The following is a 19,406-nucleotide window of genomic DNA, read 5'->3' as shown; positions in this document are numbered from 1 at the left end:
GTGACGTCGCGCGCGGGGCGGGGCAGGGCACGTCACGCGCGCGCGCGGGGCCGTGCGCAAAGCCGTGTGCAAAGCGGGCTTTCGCGCCTATAAATTCGTCCACGGGCTGACTGACTCCAAACCTCGGGATCGGGAGTGATTGAGGCCTGCAGCATCTGGAAGCACATCGAGAAATGGCTGACGCAAGTAAGTCGTAGTTCTGTTTTGTTTTTAATACGCAGATCGTGTTATTTTGGGGATTTACGGTGAGAGGGAATGTGGAATGTACTATACGATATACCGTACTATGTTGAATTGTATTATGTACTATACTATAGTCACGAGGTTCCGTCCGATCCACAAGTACAACCTTCATATTTGCAGCTTTCCCTTCATTGTTTCCTCACGGATATCCACCATCCATCTTTCTTTGACATTATCAATGCAGGAAAATGTTCTTTCCATTTGTTTTTCCCTTCGAATGTTCCCACAGCCAAGCTTGAAGACTCGACCAGAGTCCGGGTTATCAGGTCAAAATGTACCGTATTGCATCATAAAATGTTATTATTTTGATATCGGAAGGAAGAAACACCTTTCTTTTTGAATGATCAAATTTGTATGTGACAAGTTTCCAAGATATTGTTCCATACAATATTCCAATAACCCTCTAACAGTGGGCATGTGCCCCATAATAGGCATACTTGCCTGATTCACATAATTAGTAATTACTAAGATGGCAAATCGAGATTTAGAAAAGTTGTAGATGGCATTTGTTCCTTTGGGTCAAAGTTGAACCCGTCTGTGAGCCAATCATCTTGCTTTCTGATGCGGAAAAGCTGCCCACGTTGGCATGTCGTGCCCTTCTTGGCAAATTCCTGGGCCCGAAAGAGCGAGATCGTTCAGGGCTTCACTCCCTGAGCAGAGGATTGAAACCCTGACCGTAGTCCGAGATCTTTTTCTTCATGGCGTCTAGCAGACGTCTTGGTCTCTCACAAAGCCATACTGCCCTGGTGGTGGCTTCACGGTTACGGTTTGAAAATTTACGGCTTGAGATCTTAGGGTCCTGAATTCAGGTGGCTTGCATGAGCCTGGCATCCTTCTGAGGTCGGCAACATGAGTATCAGCTGGGGGGCATTGCATAAGTGGCACAGCCACGCCTCCAGAAACACATAGGGGCAATACATCCGGTTAAACAGTATATTGCACCGACTAAGGTTATTTTAAAGCAATTTCAAAGCTTGCTAGAAGAGAGGGCAGCCTGGAGAATCATACTAACATAATCATAAGACTTTAAACCACCTTTAGAGAAAAAAAACACCTTTAGAGGCCATTTTTCCCCACAGAGCAGGGGTTGGCCTTTTTTTGGGCACCGTGGTCCCCTTTTTGAGGCCATGTTTTATGGCCGGATGCCCTTCCTGCCACCAACCCTGTTAGTCGCCTCTTGCAACACACGGAGAATTACCAGTGAAATGGTACTCGATTTGCCGACCTCGGAAGGATAACAGGCTGAGTAAACCCCCGTGGTGTTAATTCAGCAATCGACGGATTCGAACCCAGGATCCTCGGATCCCAAGCCGGCACCCTAACCGCTGAGCCAACACAAGCCTTAATCGTAAGACTTTAAACAAAGAAAAAACTATTTGGGGGGGGGGCAACCTCCCCCCCCCCCTCCCTCAACTCCATATACCTCCTAAGACCCCAATTTTTCTAATGCCTTGAACAAACATTGGTACATCATGGATGATTAAGGTTGTGGTGAAGTTTCATCAATATTGTAAATGTAGTTTCTGAGAAGAAAGAAAATACCTATTTTGGGGGGCAACGCCCCCCCCCCTCCCCATAGACCACCAAGGGGGTGGATTTTTTTTTTAATGCTGTGAACAATCGTTGGTACATCACGGGTGGTGAAGGTTCTGGTGGTTTATTTTGGGGGATGCACTTTGACCCACAAATTCCTCAAACCTGGATCCACTTTGACCCCCAGTAGGCCATCGCATAAGTTCACCTGAACTTCGTTCCAGGTGAGCTAAAATGAGGCAGCCAGCAACCACCAGTTGCATATGAACCACCACAAAGCCTTGCATTGGTTCTCTCTAAAGAAAAGCTTGTCCTTGGGACTCTCCTTGATGCCCACATTTCAAAGCTATTCTCTCATCCTCAACCTCGGGTCCATGATTGAGGTGTAGTCACGTAGATGACGTTCCATATGAAATCATTTCATGGAATCCTTCAATTCCACATTCGCATCATCATCCAAAGCTTTCCAAGTTTCTTCTCCACCGCAATCCTCCAGTTCCGTGCATTGAGCGCCAAACACTGCTGTTCCGTCTTGTTTGTGGTTACCTTGTTGCCTTTCGAGTGGTAATTAATGTTGTTAAACGTATTTCTCTTCCAGGTATCGACAAATCTGGACCCAGCTGTGAAGGATCGAAGAAATGTATGTACTTGTGCAATTATTTACCCTTTAACTGTTTGTTTATGCAACCTTCGATCGAAGGCTAAACCGATAATGGATTACCTTGTTTTCAGGTTGCATCTGCAAATGCGTCCCTCTCGAGAAAGGGGAAGGAACAGGTACGTTTGCTTTTGATGTTTTATTTACCACCCATCACTCGTGGAATGAATGTGTTCTGGCACCAAACTTGTATAAATCATTCTGTAAGATGGATGACATGATGGCCTAGAGGTACGCACACTCGCCTCTAAGCTGTCTCGTCGGAGTTCAAATCCCGACCCGCTATAAATTATCATCCATGTGTGTGTGACCGACTCCCGTGTGTGTGTGTGTGTGTGTGTGTGTGTGTGTGTGATCCACTCCCCTGTGTGTGTGTGTTTGCACTGATTCAGTTCGGCTCGCCGAGCATCTTTTAACCTGCCCTTGATAGTGCAAGTTTGTTTTAAACATAATTTTCAGCATTTATAACATGTTAAACCATAACTCTTCCCTTTTAAAAACGTAAATCTGAAATAGGAGAAATATCTGTGGAAGAATTGCTGGATTCGTACCATTTCCTGTTGATGCAAGTGAACAGGGGCAGTGCGTGCACGCGTGAACACACATACACTTTTCTCATAATAGCTATAACTGCACAAATCTAGTATAATGTCTTGCGGCCTTGGAACCAAACATACAAAATACAACTTTGTAGCTCCCTCCAAACATGATTAATAGTAAATAGCATTTTAACCCATACCCTGTACATTCACAAGCCTCAGGTAATAGGTATGTCCTTCCCATCAGTGTTCAGAACCACCTAATCCAGATACACAGCCCATTCGCTGGTAGCGATCCGTCGGGGGTTTGTGTTGCACACGCCCGTCCACTCGGTCGGGAGTTTTCGGTACGAACAGCTGTCGTTTTGCGAGCTGAGAAAGTTCTCCGAATCTTTTGTTGTGCAGACGCCCTTTCTCTCAGGTATTTTTCCAAATATTTTCGACCATCTTTATGAGCCATTTCAGGTAACGATCCTTGTCCTGGACACCTTATATCCTTTCTTTCGCTCCATCACACAAGTTACCCAAGGTATCTGCACATTCCAACCAGCATTCTCGAGCGGATTACATCATTTCGGAAGTCACGTATTGGTCCTGCTCAGACAATAGCTGCCCTGTATTGTGTTTCCAACGTTCTCTTTTTTTTTCTTCTTACATTTATTCAAATACTCCAAGGGAATGTAGTTATTCGTGTCGTGTTTTAAAATTTCAACCTCCAGTAGATGCCCTCTATTGGATCAGCCACAGTGAAGTTGTTCCCTTTTGTACACATTTAAGCAAAGTCCGACTTTTCACACATTCATCAATTTTCTTTAACTTTTCCAGGAGATTACACCTGCAAATGCATCCCCATCGGGAAAGGTGAAGGAAAAGGTACGTTTGGTTTTGGCATTTTATTTACCACGATAACTGCCTTGCATTGTGCTTTCAACAATTTATATTTTATTTATCCAAACAAACCAGGAAGGGATTGTGGTTGTTTACCGTTTTACAATTTCACCTCCAGTAGGTACCCTCTTATTGGATAAACCAGAGTGAAACTTTCCTTCTGTAAACATTGAAGCAAAATCTTTGACTTTTCACACATTAATCAATTTTTTTTTCTCAACTTTCCAGGGTGTTGCACCTGCAAATGTGTCTCTGTCGGGAAAGGAAAAGGAACAGGTACGTTTGGTTTTGGCATTTTTTGGGGGGGCATGGCGGCAGTCGGGGATATTATTTAGGCGTTTGTTCAGGTTTACACGACACAGGAAAGCTCACTTGGGCTGGACACAAGAATGACTGACAGACTGAGAGCTCTTTCACAATTCTGTGGGTGGTGGTGCGTGCCGATGCCCCAAAAACACGAGCGAACTGGACTGTCGAGAGGAAGTAAAAGTCATAAGTTTGTGTCTTGATGTGCTAACACTTTGTCCTGGTGAAACCAATACATTCAAACTGCCTTGCATTGTACTTTTGAAAATGTATTACTTTATCCAGTGGGGTTCTAGTTAGTTTATATAATATAGTTAAATATTTAATCTCCAGGAGGCACCCACTGAATGATCAACAGAAATGGCCAACCCAGCATGAAATGGTTTCCTGGTGTGCACACTGGGGCACACTATCTTTTCCCACGTTGATCAATTTTATTTTCTACTTTTCCAGAGTGTTGCATGTGCAAATGTGTCCCCATTGAGAAAGGGAAAGGAACAGGTATGTCTGGTTTTGTGTTTTATTTACCACCCATCTCACTTGCTATAGATAAAGCAAATATTGCACCAACCTTATATAAATAATTAATGCACGGGGAGGGGGGCGGGGAAGATATGAAATAAGGCTTTGACTTGGCATGCTGGATGAAGGCACGATAAACCGTTTTCACTTTGTGAAATTTCACCCCAAATCCACTTTTTTGAAATACCAACGTCTGTCCTGGAAGTCCTTGTGTTTTATACCTCTTCCCACGCCTCCTCCCCCCAAGCCCTCTCCCTCCCACACATCTCCCGGTCCCTGCTCTCAAATGTTGTGTTTGTGTGCTTGCCCTTCTCTCCCCATCTTGTCTACCGCTCCCTCTTTTTATATATTTTGTTTGTCTGTTTGATTTGTTTGTGAAATAAATGTTAGCTCTTTCACGAGCCTCGATTCTGTATACATTAAAAAAAAGTACTATCGATGCAAATGCATATGGTACTCCTGATACAGTAGTGGATAGATTTATTGCACCACAAGAGGTTGGAACCATCTCCATGGTATACATCTTTGATTTCCATGTTGTCTTCAATTGGTATCCAGAGGATCCCCTGCTCGAGAGGTTGTCCGATTTGCTCTTTGAGCGGAAACGTCTAGACTCTAGATCATAAATCCATGATCTGCGTGATCCTTTTGAAAACCAACTTTGCTATTTTGCTGATTATTCCAGCCTGTGCAAAACATTACATCACGCTTGATAAGGGTTGGACACTGCTGAATCCTTTTCCTCAGACCCGTACAGGATAAGACTGGTGAACAAATCGGAATATGACGTTCAACGCCGGCAAGCCACAGGCTCAAGGTTTTTCCACAAGAATTAGAAATTAAACTCTCCAATCCACTTCTCCAGATGGCCAATAAAGGAGCTGTAATGCCTGGAACTGTTTGGTCTCACTATCTGCTATAACCTATCGAGGCTCATATCACACAGCAACAAAGACAAGTTGCCATCTGGGTGTTCTCTGAGTTAAAGCATTTCTGATCCACAAAGTTCTTCACAGAGTACAAGCCTTTAATATGGAGTATAGCTCTTCACTATGAGATAGTGCTCCAGTTTCCTACATTGCTCCTCTTGAGGTGGTTTCCGAAGGACTCTCTCTCCTGCCAGCAGCAAGCTTGTGGCCTCTTTTATACAAGCTTCCATCAGGCCTTGGGCCTCCTAACAAGGTCGCATATTTTCCTCCATAAACCGGAATCTTCTCACTTTCCGAAGGTCTATCTGCTTGCCTACCTGCATTCTTTCATCCCATTATTCTCAATTGTGGAATGGTCTCGGTGTCTTATCTTCCTCACTTCAATCTTTAAAATGCGCTGTCCATCACTACCTCGTGTCCTCACCCATGCACATCATTGAACTATTCTACACTGATTCTTTACCATTCTGCTGCACTGCAGACTGTTACACATTTTTGTTCTTCCTCCTTGTGCATGTTCATCCCCACCATAGCCTCTGGTGGTTTGTAAACCCACCACCAATTGTCATTTGACTCCATGAGCAGAGACCTTGTATCGAAGATAAAATAGGAGAGTTCATTGAACACCTTAGCCCCAATGCGGTCTTAAGAAAAGACATGGACAGCGGCTTTGCTTCCGAGCACGATCTATATTTTGTCTGAATCTCTATTTCCCAACGTTGAGAGTGTGAGCGGCAGATTTGATCGGTCAAGATGGTGTAATATTTTGTCAGAGTATTGCAAAACTGGAGGTTTTAGGAAGTGCCAACAAATGGAGTTGTGGTTTACAGTGTTCAAGTATATAATTCAATTGAAATAAAAATACAATTTTAAATAAAAAAAAATAAAAAAATTCGAACTGCCGTTGATGCACCCGTCTTTTACACCACGTTGTTTAACATGTAAAATTAGTTATTCATTCATGTCTGCTGTTTGAGTCCTTTATCCATAAAACTACGTTTCTTGTTTGGAACGATTTTCAATTTTTGACTGCCAGACAGGTAGACTGAGTAACAAACTTGTCTCACTCTGCGCACATGCTCACTCAGGACAAGATTCCGTCCAATTTGTGAATTGACAGCAAAACCGCAGATTTTCTCATTCTATGGTGTTTAAAATAGAAAATTCATTTGATATTAAGTAGTTTACTTGATTGTAGACAGCCAGACAGTGAACCAATTATTGCTTGGCCCTGATTTTTGCTTTATATAGACCTCAACAAAGTACATCTTGAATTCTTTACTTGTAACTTGCAGAATAAAATGTACTTTTTGGTTGAAACCTTCTTTATTTTGGCCACGACATTCCATTTGGGGTTATCATACCATTGTGAATATCATGCATTTGCATTATTTGGAGTTTTCTGTATACAATGGTACATTTGGTGTTGAAAGATACTGTGCACATCATGGCTCGTCCTGGTAAGAGTAAAAACCAGACTCAAACTGCCTTCCATATCTCTGATGTGCTTGTAATTTTCTTCTTCTTTTTGTCCATATAAACCAGAATTAGATTTTAGTTGTAGTTTTGGTTGAATTTTAACCTCCAGTAGACAAATCAAGGTAAAGTAGTTACCTTCCGTGCACATTGTAGCAAAGTCTACCTTTCCACATGTTAATCAATTTTCCTTTTTCTCAACTTTTCCAGAGGGCTGCAAATGCGTCCCTGTTGAGGGAGGGAAAGGAGCAGGTATGTTTGCATAGTTGCCTCTACTGCTTTTGGTGGTAGTCCACCATTTTTTGTATACTTTAACAGCCCAACAGATTGTATTGCCCAATACACGGATTTCACAAAATACATCAAAGTTTTTGATCGATATTCAGGTGACAAGGATTCTGTCGGCCTTCGGGTGTAAATTCATCAAGAAAACATGATTATTTTGTGTAAGTGTCTTAGAATGTACAGATTGAAGGTTAAAATTACAATTTCCCTGTCATTAAAGGGAGGAAGGACACCCAGACCCCTCTAATGCACCAGATTTTTTTTTCCATCGTGCCACTTTTTCTTCTTGATGTTGGCAACTATGCGTTTGATTTTGCCATTTTATTTACCACCCATCACATTCGTGTCGTGTTTTTAATATGGAATTGATGCGTTTAAGGCACCCAACTCGTAAAAATAATTAATGTGAGGAGGGGTGGATAGCTGGATGATCCTTGTCGTACCATCAGGTGCCCCGGTGCATAGGGCTGCCGAGGCGGTTCCATTGGCAAGAGTTACAATCTTGGACGAGTTTCACTCCAACTCAGGAAGTCGAGGCAGGCATTTAGAATTTGTTCATGGTGCTAGGGATAGCTCGCCTAGCCTGTGTAGGGCCCGCCTACTCTTCGTGAAGGATACTGTTGGATCCAACGCCCACCAACTAATGCTGATAGATGGACACCCAGTTTAATATCCATCCAAGGGACGGCACCATTAATTGCCCTGTCTGTGAAACACAGGGATGACATTTTATAGCTGGGTTGAGATTCAAACCCAGGCTCGACAGATCAGAGGCGCATTTCTGTACCTTGGTTATCCTGTCAGCCAGAGGGAGTGAGGGTATTAATTGGGTTTTGAAGTCTGATTCTTGTCCTCAAGTACTTGTATTTCTCTTATCTGGTCAGACCACAGTTTTGGGCTATCGCACCACTGTAGTAATTCGTTAACATCTTCTTTTTTTTTTTTGTATTTCCTGCAAGCATTTTAAATATTTAGCAGAGCAATCTGTTTAGTACAATGTACATTTATAACACTTGGCCCTGTTAACCCTCTGAATCATCAATGGACAAACCAAAGTGGAGTCGTTTCCTTCTGTGCACATTGAGGCAAAATCTTGAACTTTTCCCACGTTAATCCAATTTTTTTTTTTTATCAACTTTTCCAGAGGGCTGCACCTGCAAATGTGTGCCCATTGAGAAAGGGAAAGGAACAAGTAAGTTTGGTTTTGCCATTTTATTTACCACTCGTCACTCGTGTACTGTTTAATGCGGATGTAATGAACGTGTTTCTGGTGCTCAATTTGTGGGTAATTGTAATTTTCGTAATTGTACTTCTGGCAGTTTGTTGTGATTTTATTTGTTCATATAAATCGGCATTAGATTATATAGTGATGCAGTTTTTTTTGGTTGCACTTTCAACCTCAAGTACGCATCCTCTGGATAAACCTGAATTCGAGTTTTTGCCATTGACGCAAAGTGTTTAACCTTTCACACCTTAATTTTATTTTTGAACTTTTCCAGAGTGCTGCACCAGCAAATGCGCCCCTGTTGAGGGAGGGAAAGGAACAGGTGCGTTTGGTTTTTGGTGTGTGCCAAAAACCAAAAATGGTTTTTGGCATTTTATTACCCCCCCACCCCCCCACAACAAACTCTCTCCCCTCCAAACGACCTGATACAAGTAATTGTTAATGCAAGGGGTCGGGTTATTAGTTAGGCTTTTGTTTGGGTCTATGACCAACAGTAAGGGTTTTGTCGAGGTTAGTAAGTTTGCAAATGATTTAAATCGATACTTTAATTAATAGCTGAAAGCTGGTTGGTCTTATTTTTTAGCAACGACAATCTTGGTAATGAAACTTGTGACGTCTCGCTCTGTTGCTTTAAAGAAACCTGCTGCTGTTGCTGCCAAGAGCAAGATTGCTGCAGCACACAGGAGGGGGCTGCACACAAATGAGTGGTGAGTGCCCCAGCAATAGTCTCCCTGGAATACGCAAACTTTTGAACAGATTTCTGATATGAACCTTCCACTTTTGTATGCAGCACATGCTTGAGTAGCATCATTGGCTGAATGGGGCAGGGCAGAATTTGAAATTGTGCCAGTCATTTATCACGTATATTTTGTGAGGGACACTGATTTTTATTTCATGGAAATTGCCCCAAACAAGGCATAAAGCCACTCCAGGCAAGGAGCTAAGGGAAGATTAGAAAAAGATAAGGATAAAGGAAAACAAAATAAAAAAAATAAACTAGAACGGCACTCAGAGCGCATGCCTCCAAGGCTGAAGTTTGTTTTGTATCCACCGATAGGCTGGATCTGGATTTAGACCTGAACCAAAATCTAATCAGTAATCTACTTCTCGTCACTGAACCAACTCGTCCACCAACTTCAGTCATAACTCGTCCATAACTTTTTAAAATATCGTGTTGTATATTGCTTTTCGCCCGACCTCTCAATGTTGAAGAATCACCTAATCATTAAATAACTATCGTATCCGAATCCATATTCAGATCTTCACTAAAATCTAATCGATTAGTCCTCATCACATACGCAGCCTGTCCAAGTTTCGTCCACATCCGTCAAACTTTTTGAGATATGCTGCTATGTATCAGTTTTAGCCCTATCACTCAATGGTGAAGAATCACTTAGAAAATTCTACTAGCCGGATCCGAATCCAGATCTTCACAAAAATCGAATCATTTCGTCCATGTCACATACACGACCTCCCTGCCAAATTTCGCCCGAATCCGTCCACCACTTTTTGAAATATCTTGTTCACAAACAGACAGGGGTGAAAAGATAACCTCGATCCACCTTTGGTGGTGGATATAATAAAGAAAGAATAACCAATCCTAAAATCCTGCTCTGCTGCTCTTTCACACCCTCTCTCAATTCTCTTCACCCTCTTTTGCTCAAGGTCATGTGCCATCTGCTTGGAAATCAGCCAACATTACCGCTTCACACAAGAAAGGTGCAAAAACAGGTCCTTGCAACAATAGACGAATCAGTGAGGTCATGGAATCGATCATTGCTTCTGACATCAAATCCTTCCTCTTCTCCAATGGCTTGATCTCAGATCATCAATTTGGATTCAGACCAGGTCATTCTACTCTGGACATGTTGCTTCTGCTGTCTCAACTGGATGGAGGGCCTCAATGCCAAATAGGAAATCAGAGCTGTCTCCCTTGACATATCACGTGCCTTCGATACGGTCTGGCACCCCGCCCTGCTCACTAAACTCTCCTCGTATGGTATCCATGGAAACCTCCACGCATGGCTTGCAGACTTCCTTTCTGGTCGCAGTCAACGTGTGGCCCTGGATTTCCTCAAGGCAGTGTTCTGGGCCCTGTGCTTTTTCTGGTCCTCATTAATGATCTCTCTGACTCTGGAAAATCCTCTCTATCCCTTTGCTGATGACTCCACTCTCTGCCGCTCCATATCCCAACCCTCAGATCGGCAGTCTGCAGCCTACTCACTCTCTGCAGACCTGGACAAAATCAGACTGGTCAAACAAGTTGAACACATCTTTCAATCCTGACAAATCTCACTCACTTTGTCTCCAAAAAGACCATCTGGACAACCCTCCCATCTACTTTCTGAACAATCCTCTTGAAGAAGTTCTGTCACTCAAGCTTTTGGGTCTCACTATCTGGCATGATCTTTCCTGGGGAAAATCACATTTCCAAGCTGGCCTCCAAAGCCAGTCGCCGACTGGGAATCCAACATCGTGCAAAGTCCTTTCTGGGCACTTCTGAGCTCTTCACTACAAACAAAGCTTTCATCCGCAGCTCAATGGAATACTGCTCTCCCCTATGGGCCGGTGCTCCTGCCTCACACCCAGCTCGGTTTCATGAGGTTGAAACCAAAGCTTTCAGAATCATTGGAATCTTCGGCGATGAAGCTGATTCTGAGGGCATTTGTCTTCCACCGACTCCTCTCTGGCCTTGCTCCCCCAGCTCTGTCTGTGCTCTGTCCCCAAAATATTCCTGCAGGACACCTTCTGGTGAAACTGCCAAAATCAAGACTCTCTGCTCACCTTCACTCCTTCATTCCTCCCGCCTCTGGAACAAACTCCCTCACTCTCTTCAATCCCACTCCTCCCTCAAGGTCTTTAAAACAGCTGTTCACCACCATCTCTTCTTCCCCCATACAAAACCTTGATCTTTTCTACCCCCGTTAAAACACCCCAAATATGTTTCAATCCCCAACTTCTTTCCTGAAATTCCTAGAAATGTTCATTTGCTTTATACCGTGTACCCCTCCCCCTTCCACAGATCTACCGATGTCCCTGTTCTCTACTGTTGTTGTGCTTGTGTGCTTCCCTCTCCCTCCCCCTCTTGCCTCCCGCTCCCTTCATTGTATGTTTTATCTGCATGTTTTCATGTTCAATGTGTTAGCTCTTACATGAGCTCGATTCTGTATCCAAAATTATTTTAAAATTTCTTTATTTCATTGTAGACAAGATTGCTTCTGAAATGGCTATAAATTAACTTGAATCTTCATTCTCAGGCCTTTTGTGATACAGCAGTTTCTTTTTTTTTCTTTTTACAGGTGGAGGAAACATGAATTTGGAGCACTTTCACGGATTTTTCAAATGGCTTAACTTCAATGAATTTAAAACACGTCACTTCGAGGCTTTAATGTATTTTGTTTTGATTTAAAAAAAAAAAGAACAATCTTCACAGCTCTTACAAGAGTATTTTTCAGCTTTATGGAATTTTAAACCTGGTTAATGTGCTTTGCTTCTCTGCACTGATGTCGATCTGAAATTTGAACAAGGTAGAATGCATACATGTTGATAAACCAAAATAAATTGATGCAAATCCGGCATCTGCTCTTCCACATCCCAAACGAAATGGACTTTTTTTTTTTCTTCCAAAGATGATGGCTATGTTATACTGAAAATAAATGATTGTACAAGTATAAATATCAACAACCAAAAAAAAAAAAATCCGATTACAGTTGCTCAGGGATTTCCACGCAGCTTCAGAAGCATAGTCTCACTTGCACAAACGGCCTCATTCATGTCAAGCTGGAAGGGAAGGGGAGGAGAAAAGCCAAAAATGGAAAATTTGTTTCAAGCTAAACAGGAATTATCGACCAACCACCCACAACTTTATTGTAAACACTGAGTGCCCACCCAATGGGGGTGATCTTGTTCCAAGTGTGCAACATGCAGGGGTTAATCCGAACCCACAGACAGGACAGCAAAATCCACAATACAAGGAAAGTAAAATTCGACAAATAACGATTTAATGAAAATAAATGCAAGTAACAATGAAAGGTGAGGTAAAAACTAAAATTCCTAATTAAGACCTCTCCACTCACTCGCATACAAACACGGGGAAAACGGAAGTGAAAGAAAATAAATGATGCTGTGGTAATCTGCTGGCACTCAGCTTTACGTCCCCAAATGACTAAGGCTTGCTGGTCGCTCCTCGCCTCCAAACCACCGTGCAGGAAACGCACAAAATGGCACGGATTGCGCTCTTCGACGTCCAGCGGAGACAAATCTGACCCAGTCCACCACCGACGTCGATCCTGTGCCTTGTTCAGACTGTTCCAAACCGCTGTTCCTCACCAGCCCTTTCCCAAGAGCGCACACGAGCCAAAGACCACATGCCCACAACCAAGCCGGAACAAGGAGGAAATGCGACTACCTCCATCCAGCACCAGGACAGACAAAATGGCGAGACCACATTCTTTTTTTTCCTGATCTCCCAAATGTTCCACGATGACATCACACTCTGTCCAATCACCGAACGCTACTCAATCACAAAGGCTGGGGCGTGTCCTCCCCGTTACGATTAGTCAGAGGGAGGAATCTAATCTCTTGGGGGAATGTTCGGATGATGTCGAAGGCCTTGAGACAGGGCTTGACTGGCACGATCGGCAAACGTGCCGGGTTTGTCATACCTGGCCGCGCGCGCTGTGAGCGAACGAGTCCATTTACAGTGCGATCGTTGTAGTTGTAATGGCGGCCCTTTTTGATGCAATAACAACAAAGGGAAAAATCACAGGGCAATTACACACTGGGGTTTATCCTCATACCCCCCCCCCCCAAAGCCCTCGCCCTCTCTCAGATCTCTCGATGTCTCCATGTCTCTCGGTCCCTGCTCTCAAATGTTGTGTTTGTGTCCTTCCCCCTCTCTCCCCATCTTGTCTACCGCTCCCTATGTTATATGTTTTATGTGTCGGTTTGTCTTTCTGTGTGATTAATGTTCGCTCTTTCACGAGCCTCGATATTGTATACAAAAAAAAAAAAAAAAAAAAAAAAAAAAAAAAAAGCATATCCTAATTAGCATAGCTCCACCCCTCGTATGGAGACACATATACGATCTTACCCAGACATTTGACACTACTTTGATACATCGAGGTTGGTTCTTCTTCTTTGCGACACTCGGAGCATGCGAATTTATACGATTCAGAACTTTAAGGTATTTCTTCATTTACCCCGCCCACAAACGTAACAATATTCTTCTGATATATCCCTTTAGGTGGTGTATAGGCAACACAGCACTGCCTCATTCACTCCCAAAATAAGAAATAACAGGCTGTGCAAGTTACATGGAGCAAAAACATGCCTACTGCTGATGTGCATATATACTACATTGTGGTTGTGCAGCTCAGATGATTCCAATTGCACTGGCTCATAGGCTAAGGCCCATCCATACTGTCACCTATAAGGCCCATACATATACATACCGTTGCCTTCAAGGCCCACGACGGCTCCGCTTTGATATTTGATCCTTCTAACAGCAAGTTAGGCAAATGCTCTCTGTAAATGTGTATCCTGTAGCGCCACCTCCAGGTGGGAGAGGGTATTGCAAGTCCCCACCCAGTCCAAGAACTGTCCATACTCCAGTGCAGTAAGGTGAGGAGTTTTGAATTACAAGCAGTCGGCACGTTTTTTTTTCTTCATGGACATAACCTGGGTTATTTGTTTTAATTTCTGGAATGATTGAGGCAGCTGTCATTTGCCTATACACCACCCAAATAAAGGTATGCCAGAAGAACCTGTTGCATGCTTCCAACAACTTCACCCATAGGGCAGGTCTCTACTGGCTGGTAGGGTTAACATAGAGATCGATGAAAACTAAACGTGTATACAAGTACATCGTCAAATAAATATGCCTGCACATTGACCGGAAAACCAAAACACATGGCCTTACAAGCTCACCTGCCGTTTATACCATAGTAGTTATATTGGCAAGAATGCTGACAGTTCATTGGCAGTTCAAAATGGTGAGCTCAGAAGATAGCTCATACATCCGCATGACACAAAGTAAGATTTGGGAACGTCCACCGGGATACCTCGTTTGTACAACTGAACATCAGTGAGAATGCAGAAACAAAGTACAAACCTTTCGATGAGCGAGTCCCGCATGGTCGTAGCAATGGCGCTGGGTTGAGCTTCGTTCAACTTGAAGACGCTTTCGATGACCGAGAGTTCGGTGCTGGTCGTGTCCAGGCCGCAAAAAGCACACCAATCGTTCACCACAAGACCCGCAGCAATGACCTCGCTGCCCCGGTTTACTGTACCTGACTGGACCACACCACATCACAATTACTCCACAGATTGCAGACTCACAGCAAAGGTCACCTGTCAACCTCATCCAATAACTTAATGAGATAGGTAATGTGCTGTGAACACTGAAGAGACAAATTTGCAGAAACCCACAACTTAACGCTGAGTTTGATAAAGCTTCTGGAAGAGGTGAATGCGCATTAGGGTGGCACTAAAGTAGGGGTAAAATTTCAAACATGAAAATTATGATCTCACCATTCAAAGTGGTTTCATTTACTGTAGAAATCACACACGTAAAATTTTATGCAAATCGTATAATATTTAGGGGTTGCTCACCGCCGGGATATATGTATAATTATGTATACATCTCTTATATATAAAGGAGGAGTGTCTGTCTGTCTGTCTTGATGTCCGCTTATAACTCAAGAAATACACATCGGAGAAAAGTTTTAGACACATATTCGGAATCAGCATAAAATCCCGGTGGTTATAGGCGACTTTATTTTAATATCAATGGTTTAAAAAACCGCGCCAGCTGCAATTCCGTGGTGTAGTTTGTGGCGGCACTATTGCCCCTTTCCGATCCCATGATGCATTGCGGTTCCGATTCGCGATGAGGTCTATGCGCCGTCACCGACACTTTTCCACCTTTTCCATACCTTTTAATCAGATTTACCTTATCGTCCATCGTAACCACATTACGCTTGGAAACACTAGCATTATCCTTCTTCGGACCCATGCCTAACACAGACAGAGTAAAGGAATACTGTACGTCGCCTCTGTTGTGAATGCGAAGCAGCGGTTGCGCGTACGTACAGTATACTGTACAGTGTACGTACATATTTATATATTTTTAATGTGCTTTTTATTGTATTTTAAATTGTTTTTTAGCTTCTTTTATTGTTAATTTATGTACTATTTTATTTATTTTAAATATATTTTTAAGGAAAACAAATGTTTTCACGTCCGTAGGAGTGACGTAAAGTCGCACATAATAACAAAATGCGCGCCATTTTTTCGCGCCAAGAACGAATAAACGGTTTGTTTTTTTAGTTGAGATTTTATTCGAATTCAAATTTCATTAAATTCCAACTGTTGGAAACAATAATTATTTCAACTGTTGGAAATATTTTTTTGGTTAACCAACGACGGTCGATTTAATCTCGACCTTCCCCAAATGCGGAAGAGTGCGGCGCTGCAGGAGCGCAGGTGAAACCCAGGAAATGCACGTTGGTGTTCACAGTGGAAATGCCCATGGACGGCATCGTGGTTAACGGCATCGTGGTTAACGGCATTGCTACGAATTCCTTCTGGGAATCTGACCCAAGCCACAATCTCCCAAACCCATATCCGTGCAAGTCCTTCTCTCCCAGACACGGTAATGACTAACGTACCCTCCGACCTCCCCTCATCCTGCTTCCAGGCCCTGGGCTCCTCTGGCTTTGCCGATTGTGAGAGTCCAAAGCTTTTTAGCTCCAGTCAGAGCTGACTCGGTGCTGCAAAGTCTGCCATTTCAATCGTTGTGGGACGGGTCGGGTGTTGTGGGACGGGTCGGGTGTTGTGGGACGGGTCGGGTGTTGTGGGACGGGTCGGGTGTTGTGGGTCGGGTGTTGTGGGACGGGTGTTGTGGGACGGGTCGGGTGTTGTGGGACGGGTCGGGTGTTGTGGGACGGGTCGGGTGTTGTGGGACGGGTCGGGTGTTGTGGGACGGGTCGGGTGTTGTGGGACGGGTCGGGTGTTGTGGGACGGGTCGGGTGTTGTGGGACGGGTCGGGTGTTGTGGGACTGGTCGGGTGTTGTGGGACGGGTCGGGTACGTGGGACGGGTCGGGTGTTGTGGGACGGGTCGGGTGTTGTGGGACGGGTCTGGTGTTGTGGGGTGGGTCGGGTGTTGTGGGACGGGTCGGGTGTTGTGGGACTGGTCGGGTGTTGTGGGACTGGTCGGGTGTTGTGGGATGGGTCGGGTGTTGTGGGACGGGTCGGGTGTTGTGGGACGGGTCGGGTGTTGTGGGACTGGTCGGGTGTTGTGGGACGGGTCGGGTACTGTGGGACGGGTCTGGTACTGTGGGACGGCTCGGGTACTGTGGGACAGGTCGGGTATTGTGGGACGGGTGATGTTGAAGCGATCGTCAGAACGATGTTGTATCGAGACCAGAATCCCACTCGGTTGACAGTCACACTGCCAAAGATAGGCAAAAATGTCCTCAAGAGGCGGCTGGGAAATCACACCTTCGGGTATGGACGTTCAACGGCTCCCAATCGACGAACCGCAAATTCCCACTCAAAATCCACGTTACACACACACACCAGATTAACGTCTGGATGGTTGTGAAAATGGTTGAAGCGAGGTGAAGAACCTGGAGCGATGCGAAATCAGGCGCGAGACAAAACGTTATGTAGGCAATGTACTGTGATATTGCTCTAAAATATACATGTTCTTTTCATCATATATTTGTCTTATTCTTATTCAACCCGGGCGAAGCCGGGTACCTCAGCTAGTATATATATATATATATATATACAGTCACGTGAAAAAGTAAGTACACCCCATGTAAAGTTTTGACTTTTTCAACATATTTCAACATACAGCTATTTGATCTTCATTTTAACAATATTGATAGATAAAGGTGATATAATATAACAAACTAGCGGGGTCACCCGTGGGATTCCCACGGGTGACCCCGCAAGTTTGCATTGACGTTCGTCGATGGACTCGTTCGCCCCTCTCATTCGTTTTCTTGCTGCATCCTGTTCAAGTCTGCGTTCTTCATCGATCGTCTCATTCATTTTGGAAATAGAAGTTTCCACGCAGCGCATGAATTGTCACGATCCTCAAGAGGAATTTGTCTCGTAATCATCAAATGATAAATGGCAAGTAAATTATATTGTGGAAAATTAAAGATTTCAAATAAACCTATTTAAAGTGTATTCGCACATAACTAATTTTAAAAAACGAAGAAATATCTCTCGGTAATTTCCTGAAACATATTTTACTTCCGGCTAATAATGTTGAATTAAATAAAAACGAAGAAATATATGTCGGCATCATTGTTGACGTTTTTGTGACGACTGTCATCAAACGAAAAAGTAATATATCTTAACGGAAAAGCAAAAGCGAATTTTTAATATATATCGACACGTTGCCGTCGGTGTCATGTTGGGCGGTGTATGATACACCATGACGCGATTTTTAAAAATATATCTGCATTTTCCCGCGTGTGTGGAATGTTCTCAATTATTGCTGACACCGAGTCCAAAACCATCGATAAAAATGAAATCATATGGTGAGTTAGATTGGAGATAAAGGCGTGAGAGAGACTCAATGGCCTTGAAGTTGAAGTTACAGGCGTTTGAGAATTCATTTCGTTCTATAAACGGCAACTTTCATTGGATTTCCTTCCCGTTTTTTTTCAACCGAGTCGAAAACTATGTTAGCGACTGTGAAAAATGAAATGATATATCGAATTTTTAATATGTATCGACACGTTGCCGTCGGTGTCATGTTAGGCGGTGTATGATACACCATGACGCGATTTTAAAAAATATATCTGCATTTTCCCGCGTGTGTGGAATGTTCTCAATTATTGCTGACACCGACTCTAAAACCATCGATAAAAATGAAATCATATGGTGAGTTAGATTGAAGATAAAGGCGTGAGAGAGACTCAATGGCCTTGAAGTTACAGGCATTTGAGAATTCATTTCGTTCTATAAACGGCAACTTTCATCGGATTTTCTTCTCGTTTTTTTTCAACCGAGTCTAAAACTATGTTAGCGACTGTGAAAAATGAAATGATATATCGAATTTAAAATAGATATCGACACATTGCCGTCGGTGTCATGTTGGGCGGTGTATGATACACCATGACGCGATTTTAAAAAATATATCTCTGCATTTTCCCGCGTGTGTGGAATGTTTGTGGAAAATTAAAGATTTCATATAAACCTATTTAAAGTGTATGCGCACATAACTAATAAAAAAAACGAAGAAATATCTCTCGGTAATTTCCTGAAACATATTTTACTTCCGGCTAATATGTTGAATGAAATAAAAACGAAGAAATATATGTCGGCATCATTGTTGACGTTTTTGTGACGACTATCATCAAACGAAATAGTAATATATCATAACGGAAAAGCAAAAGCGAATTTTTAATATATATCGACACATTGCCGGCGGTGTCATGTTGGGCGGTGTATGATACACCATGACGCGATTTAAAAAAATATATCTCTGCATTTTCCCGCGTGTGTGGATTGTTCTCAATTATTGCTGACACCGAGTCTAAAAGTAAAACCATCGATAAAAATGAAATCATATGGTGAGTTAGACTGGAGATAAAGGCGTGAGAGAGACTCAATGGCCTTGAAGTTACAGGCCTTTGAGAATTCATTTCGTTCTATAAACGGCAACTTTCATCGGATTTTCTTCCCGTTTTTTTTCAACCGAGTCTAAAACTATGTTAGCGACTGTGAAAAATGAAATGATTTATCGAATTTGATTTGAAATAAAACTGGGGGAGAGCAA

General features: G+C 43.1%; 2 protein-coding genes across 2 annotated transcripts in view; one reads left to right on the top strand and one right to left on the bottom strand.

Moving 5' to 3' along the window:
* LOC137435602 (uncharacterized) lies at window positions 1-12,196 on the top strand. Its single transcript, XM_068129514.2, has 11 exons — window positions 1-186; window positions 2,375-2,416; window positions 2,509-2,553; window positions 3,799-3,846; window positions 4,090-4,137; window positions 4,621-4,668; window positions 7,305-7,346; window positions 8,524-8,571; window positions 8,879-8,926; window positions 9,241-9,311; window positions 11,904-12,196. The coding sequence occupies exons 1-10, from the start codon at window positions 174-176 to the stop codon at window positions 9,306-9,308; spliced, it is 450 nt and encodes a 149-aa protein (XP_067985615.2). The 5' UTR covers window positions 1-173; the 3' UTR covers window positions 9,309-9,311; window positions 11,904-12,196.
* Window positions 12,041-19,406, bottom strand: part of EIF6 (eukaryotic translation initiation factor 6) — a 46,918-nt gene continuing 39,552 nt past the window's right edge. The window contains exons 5-6 of the mRNA XM_068102168.2: window positions 14,717-14,898; window positions 12,041-12,384 (exon numbers count right to left, since the gene is read on the bottom strand). Coding sequence (XP_067958269.1) covers window positions 12,375-12,384; window positions 14,717-14,898 — 192 coding nt within the window. The 3' untranslated portion in view covers window positions 12,041-12,374. The remainder of the gene's footprint in view (window positions 12,385-14,716; window positions 14,899-19,406) is intronic.

Source organism: Myxine glutinosa, chromosome 9 (assembly GCF_964187855.1).
Source record: "Myxine glutinosa chromosome 9, kmMyxGlut1.1, whole genome shotgun sequence".
Taxonomy (NCBI): Eukaryota; Metazoa; Chordata; class Myxini; order Myxiniformes; family Myxinidae; genus Myxine; species Myxine glutinosa.
Note: the sequence above shows the minus strand (reverse complement) of the source record. Positions and strands in the feature narration are given on the sequence as shown.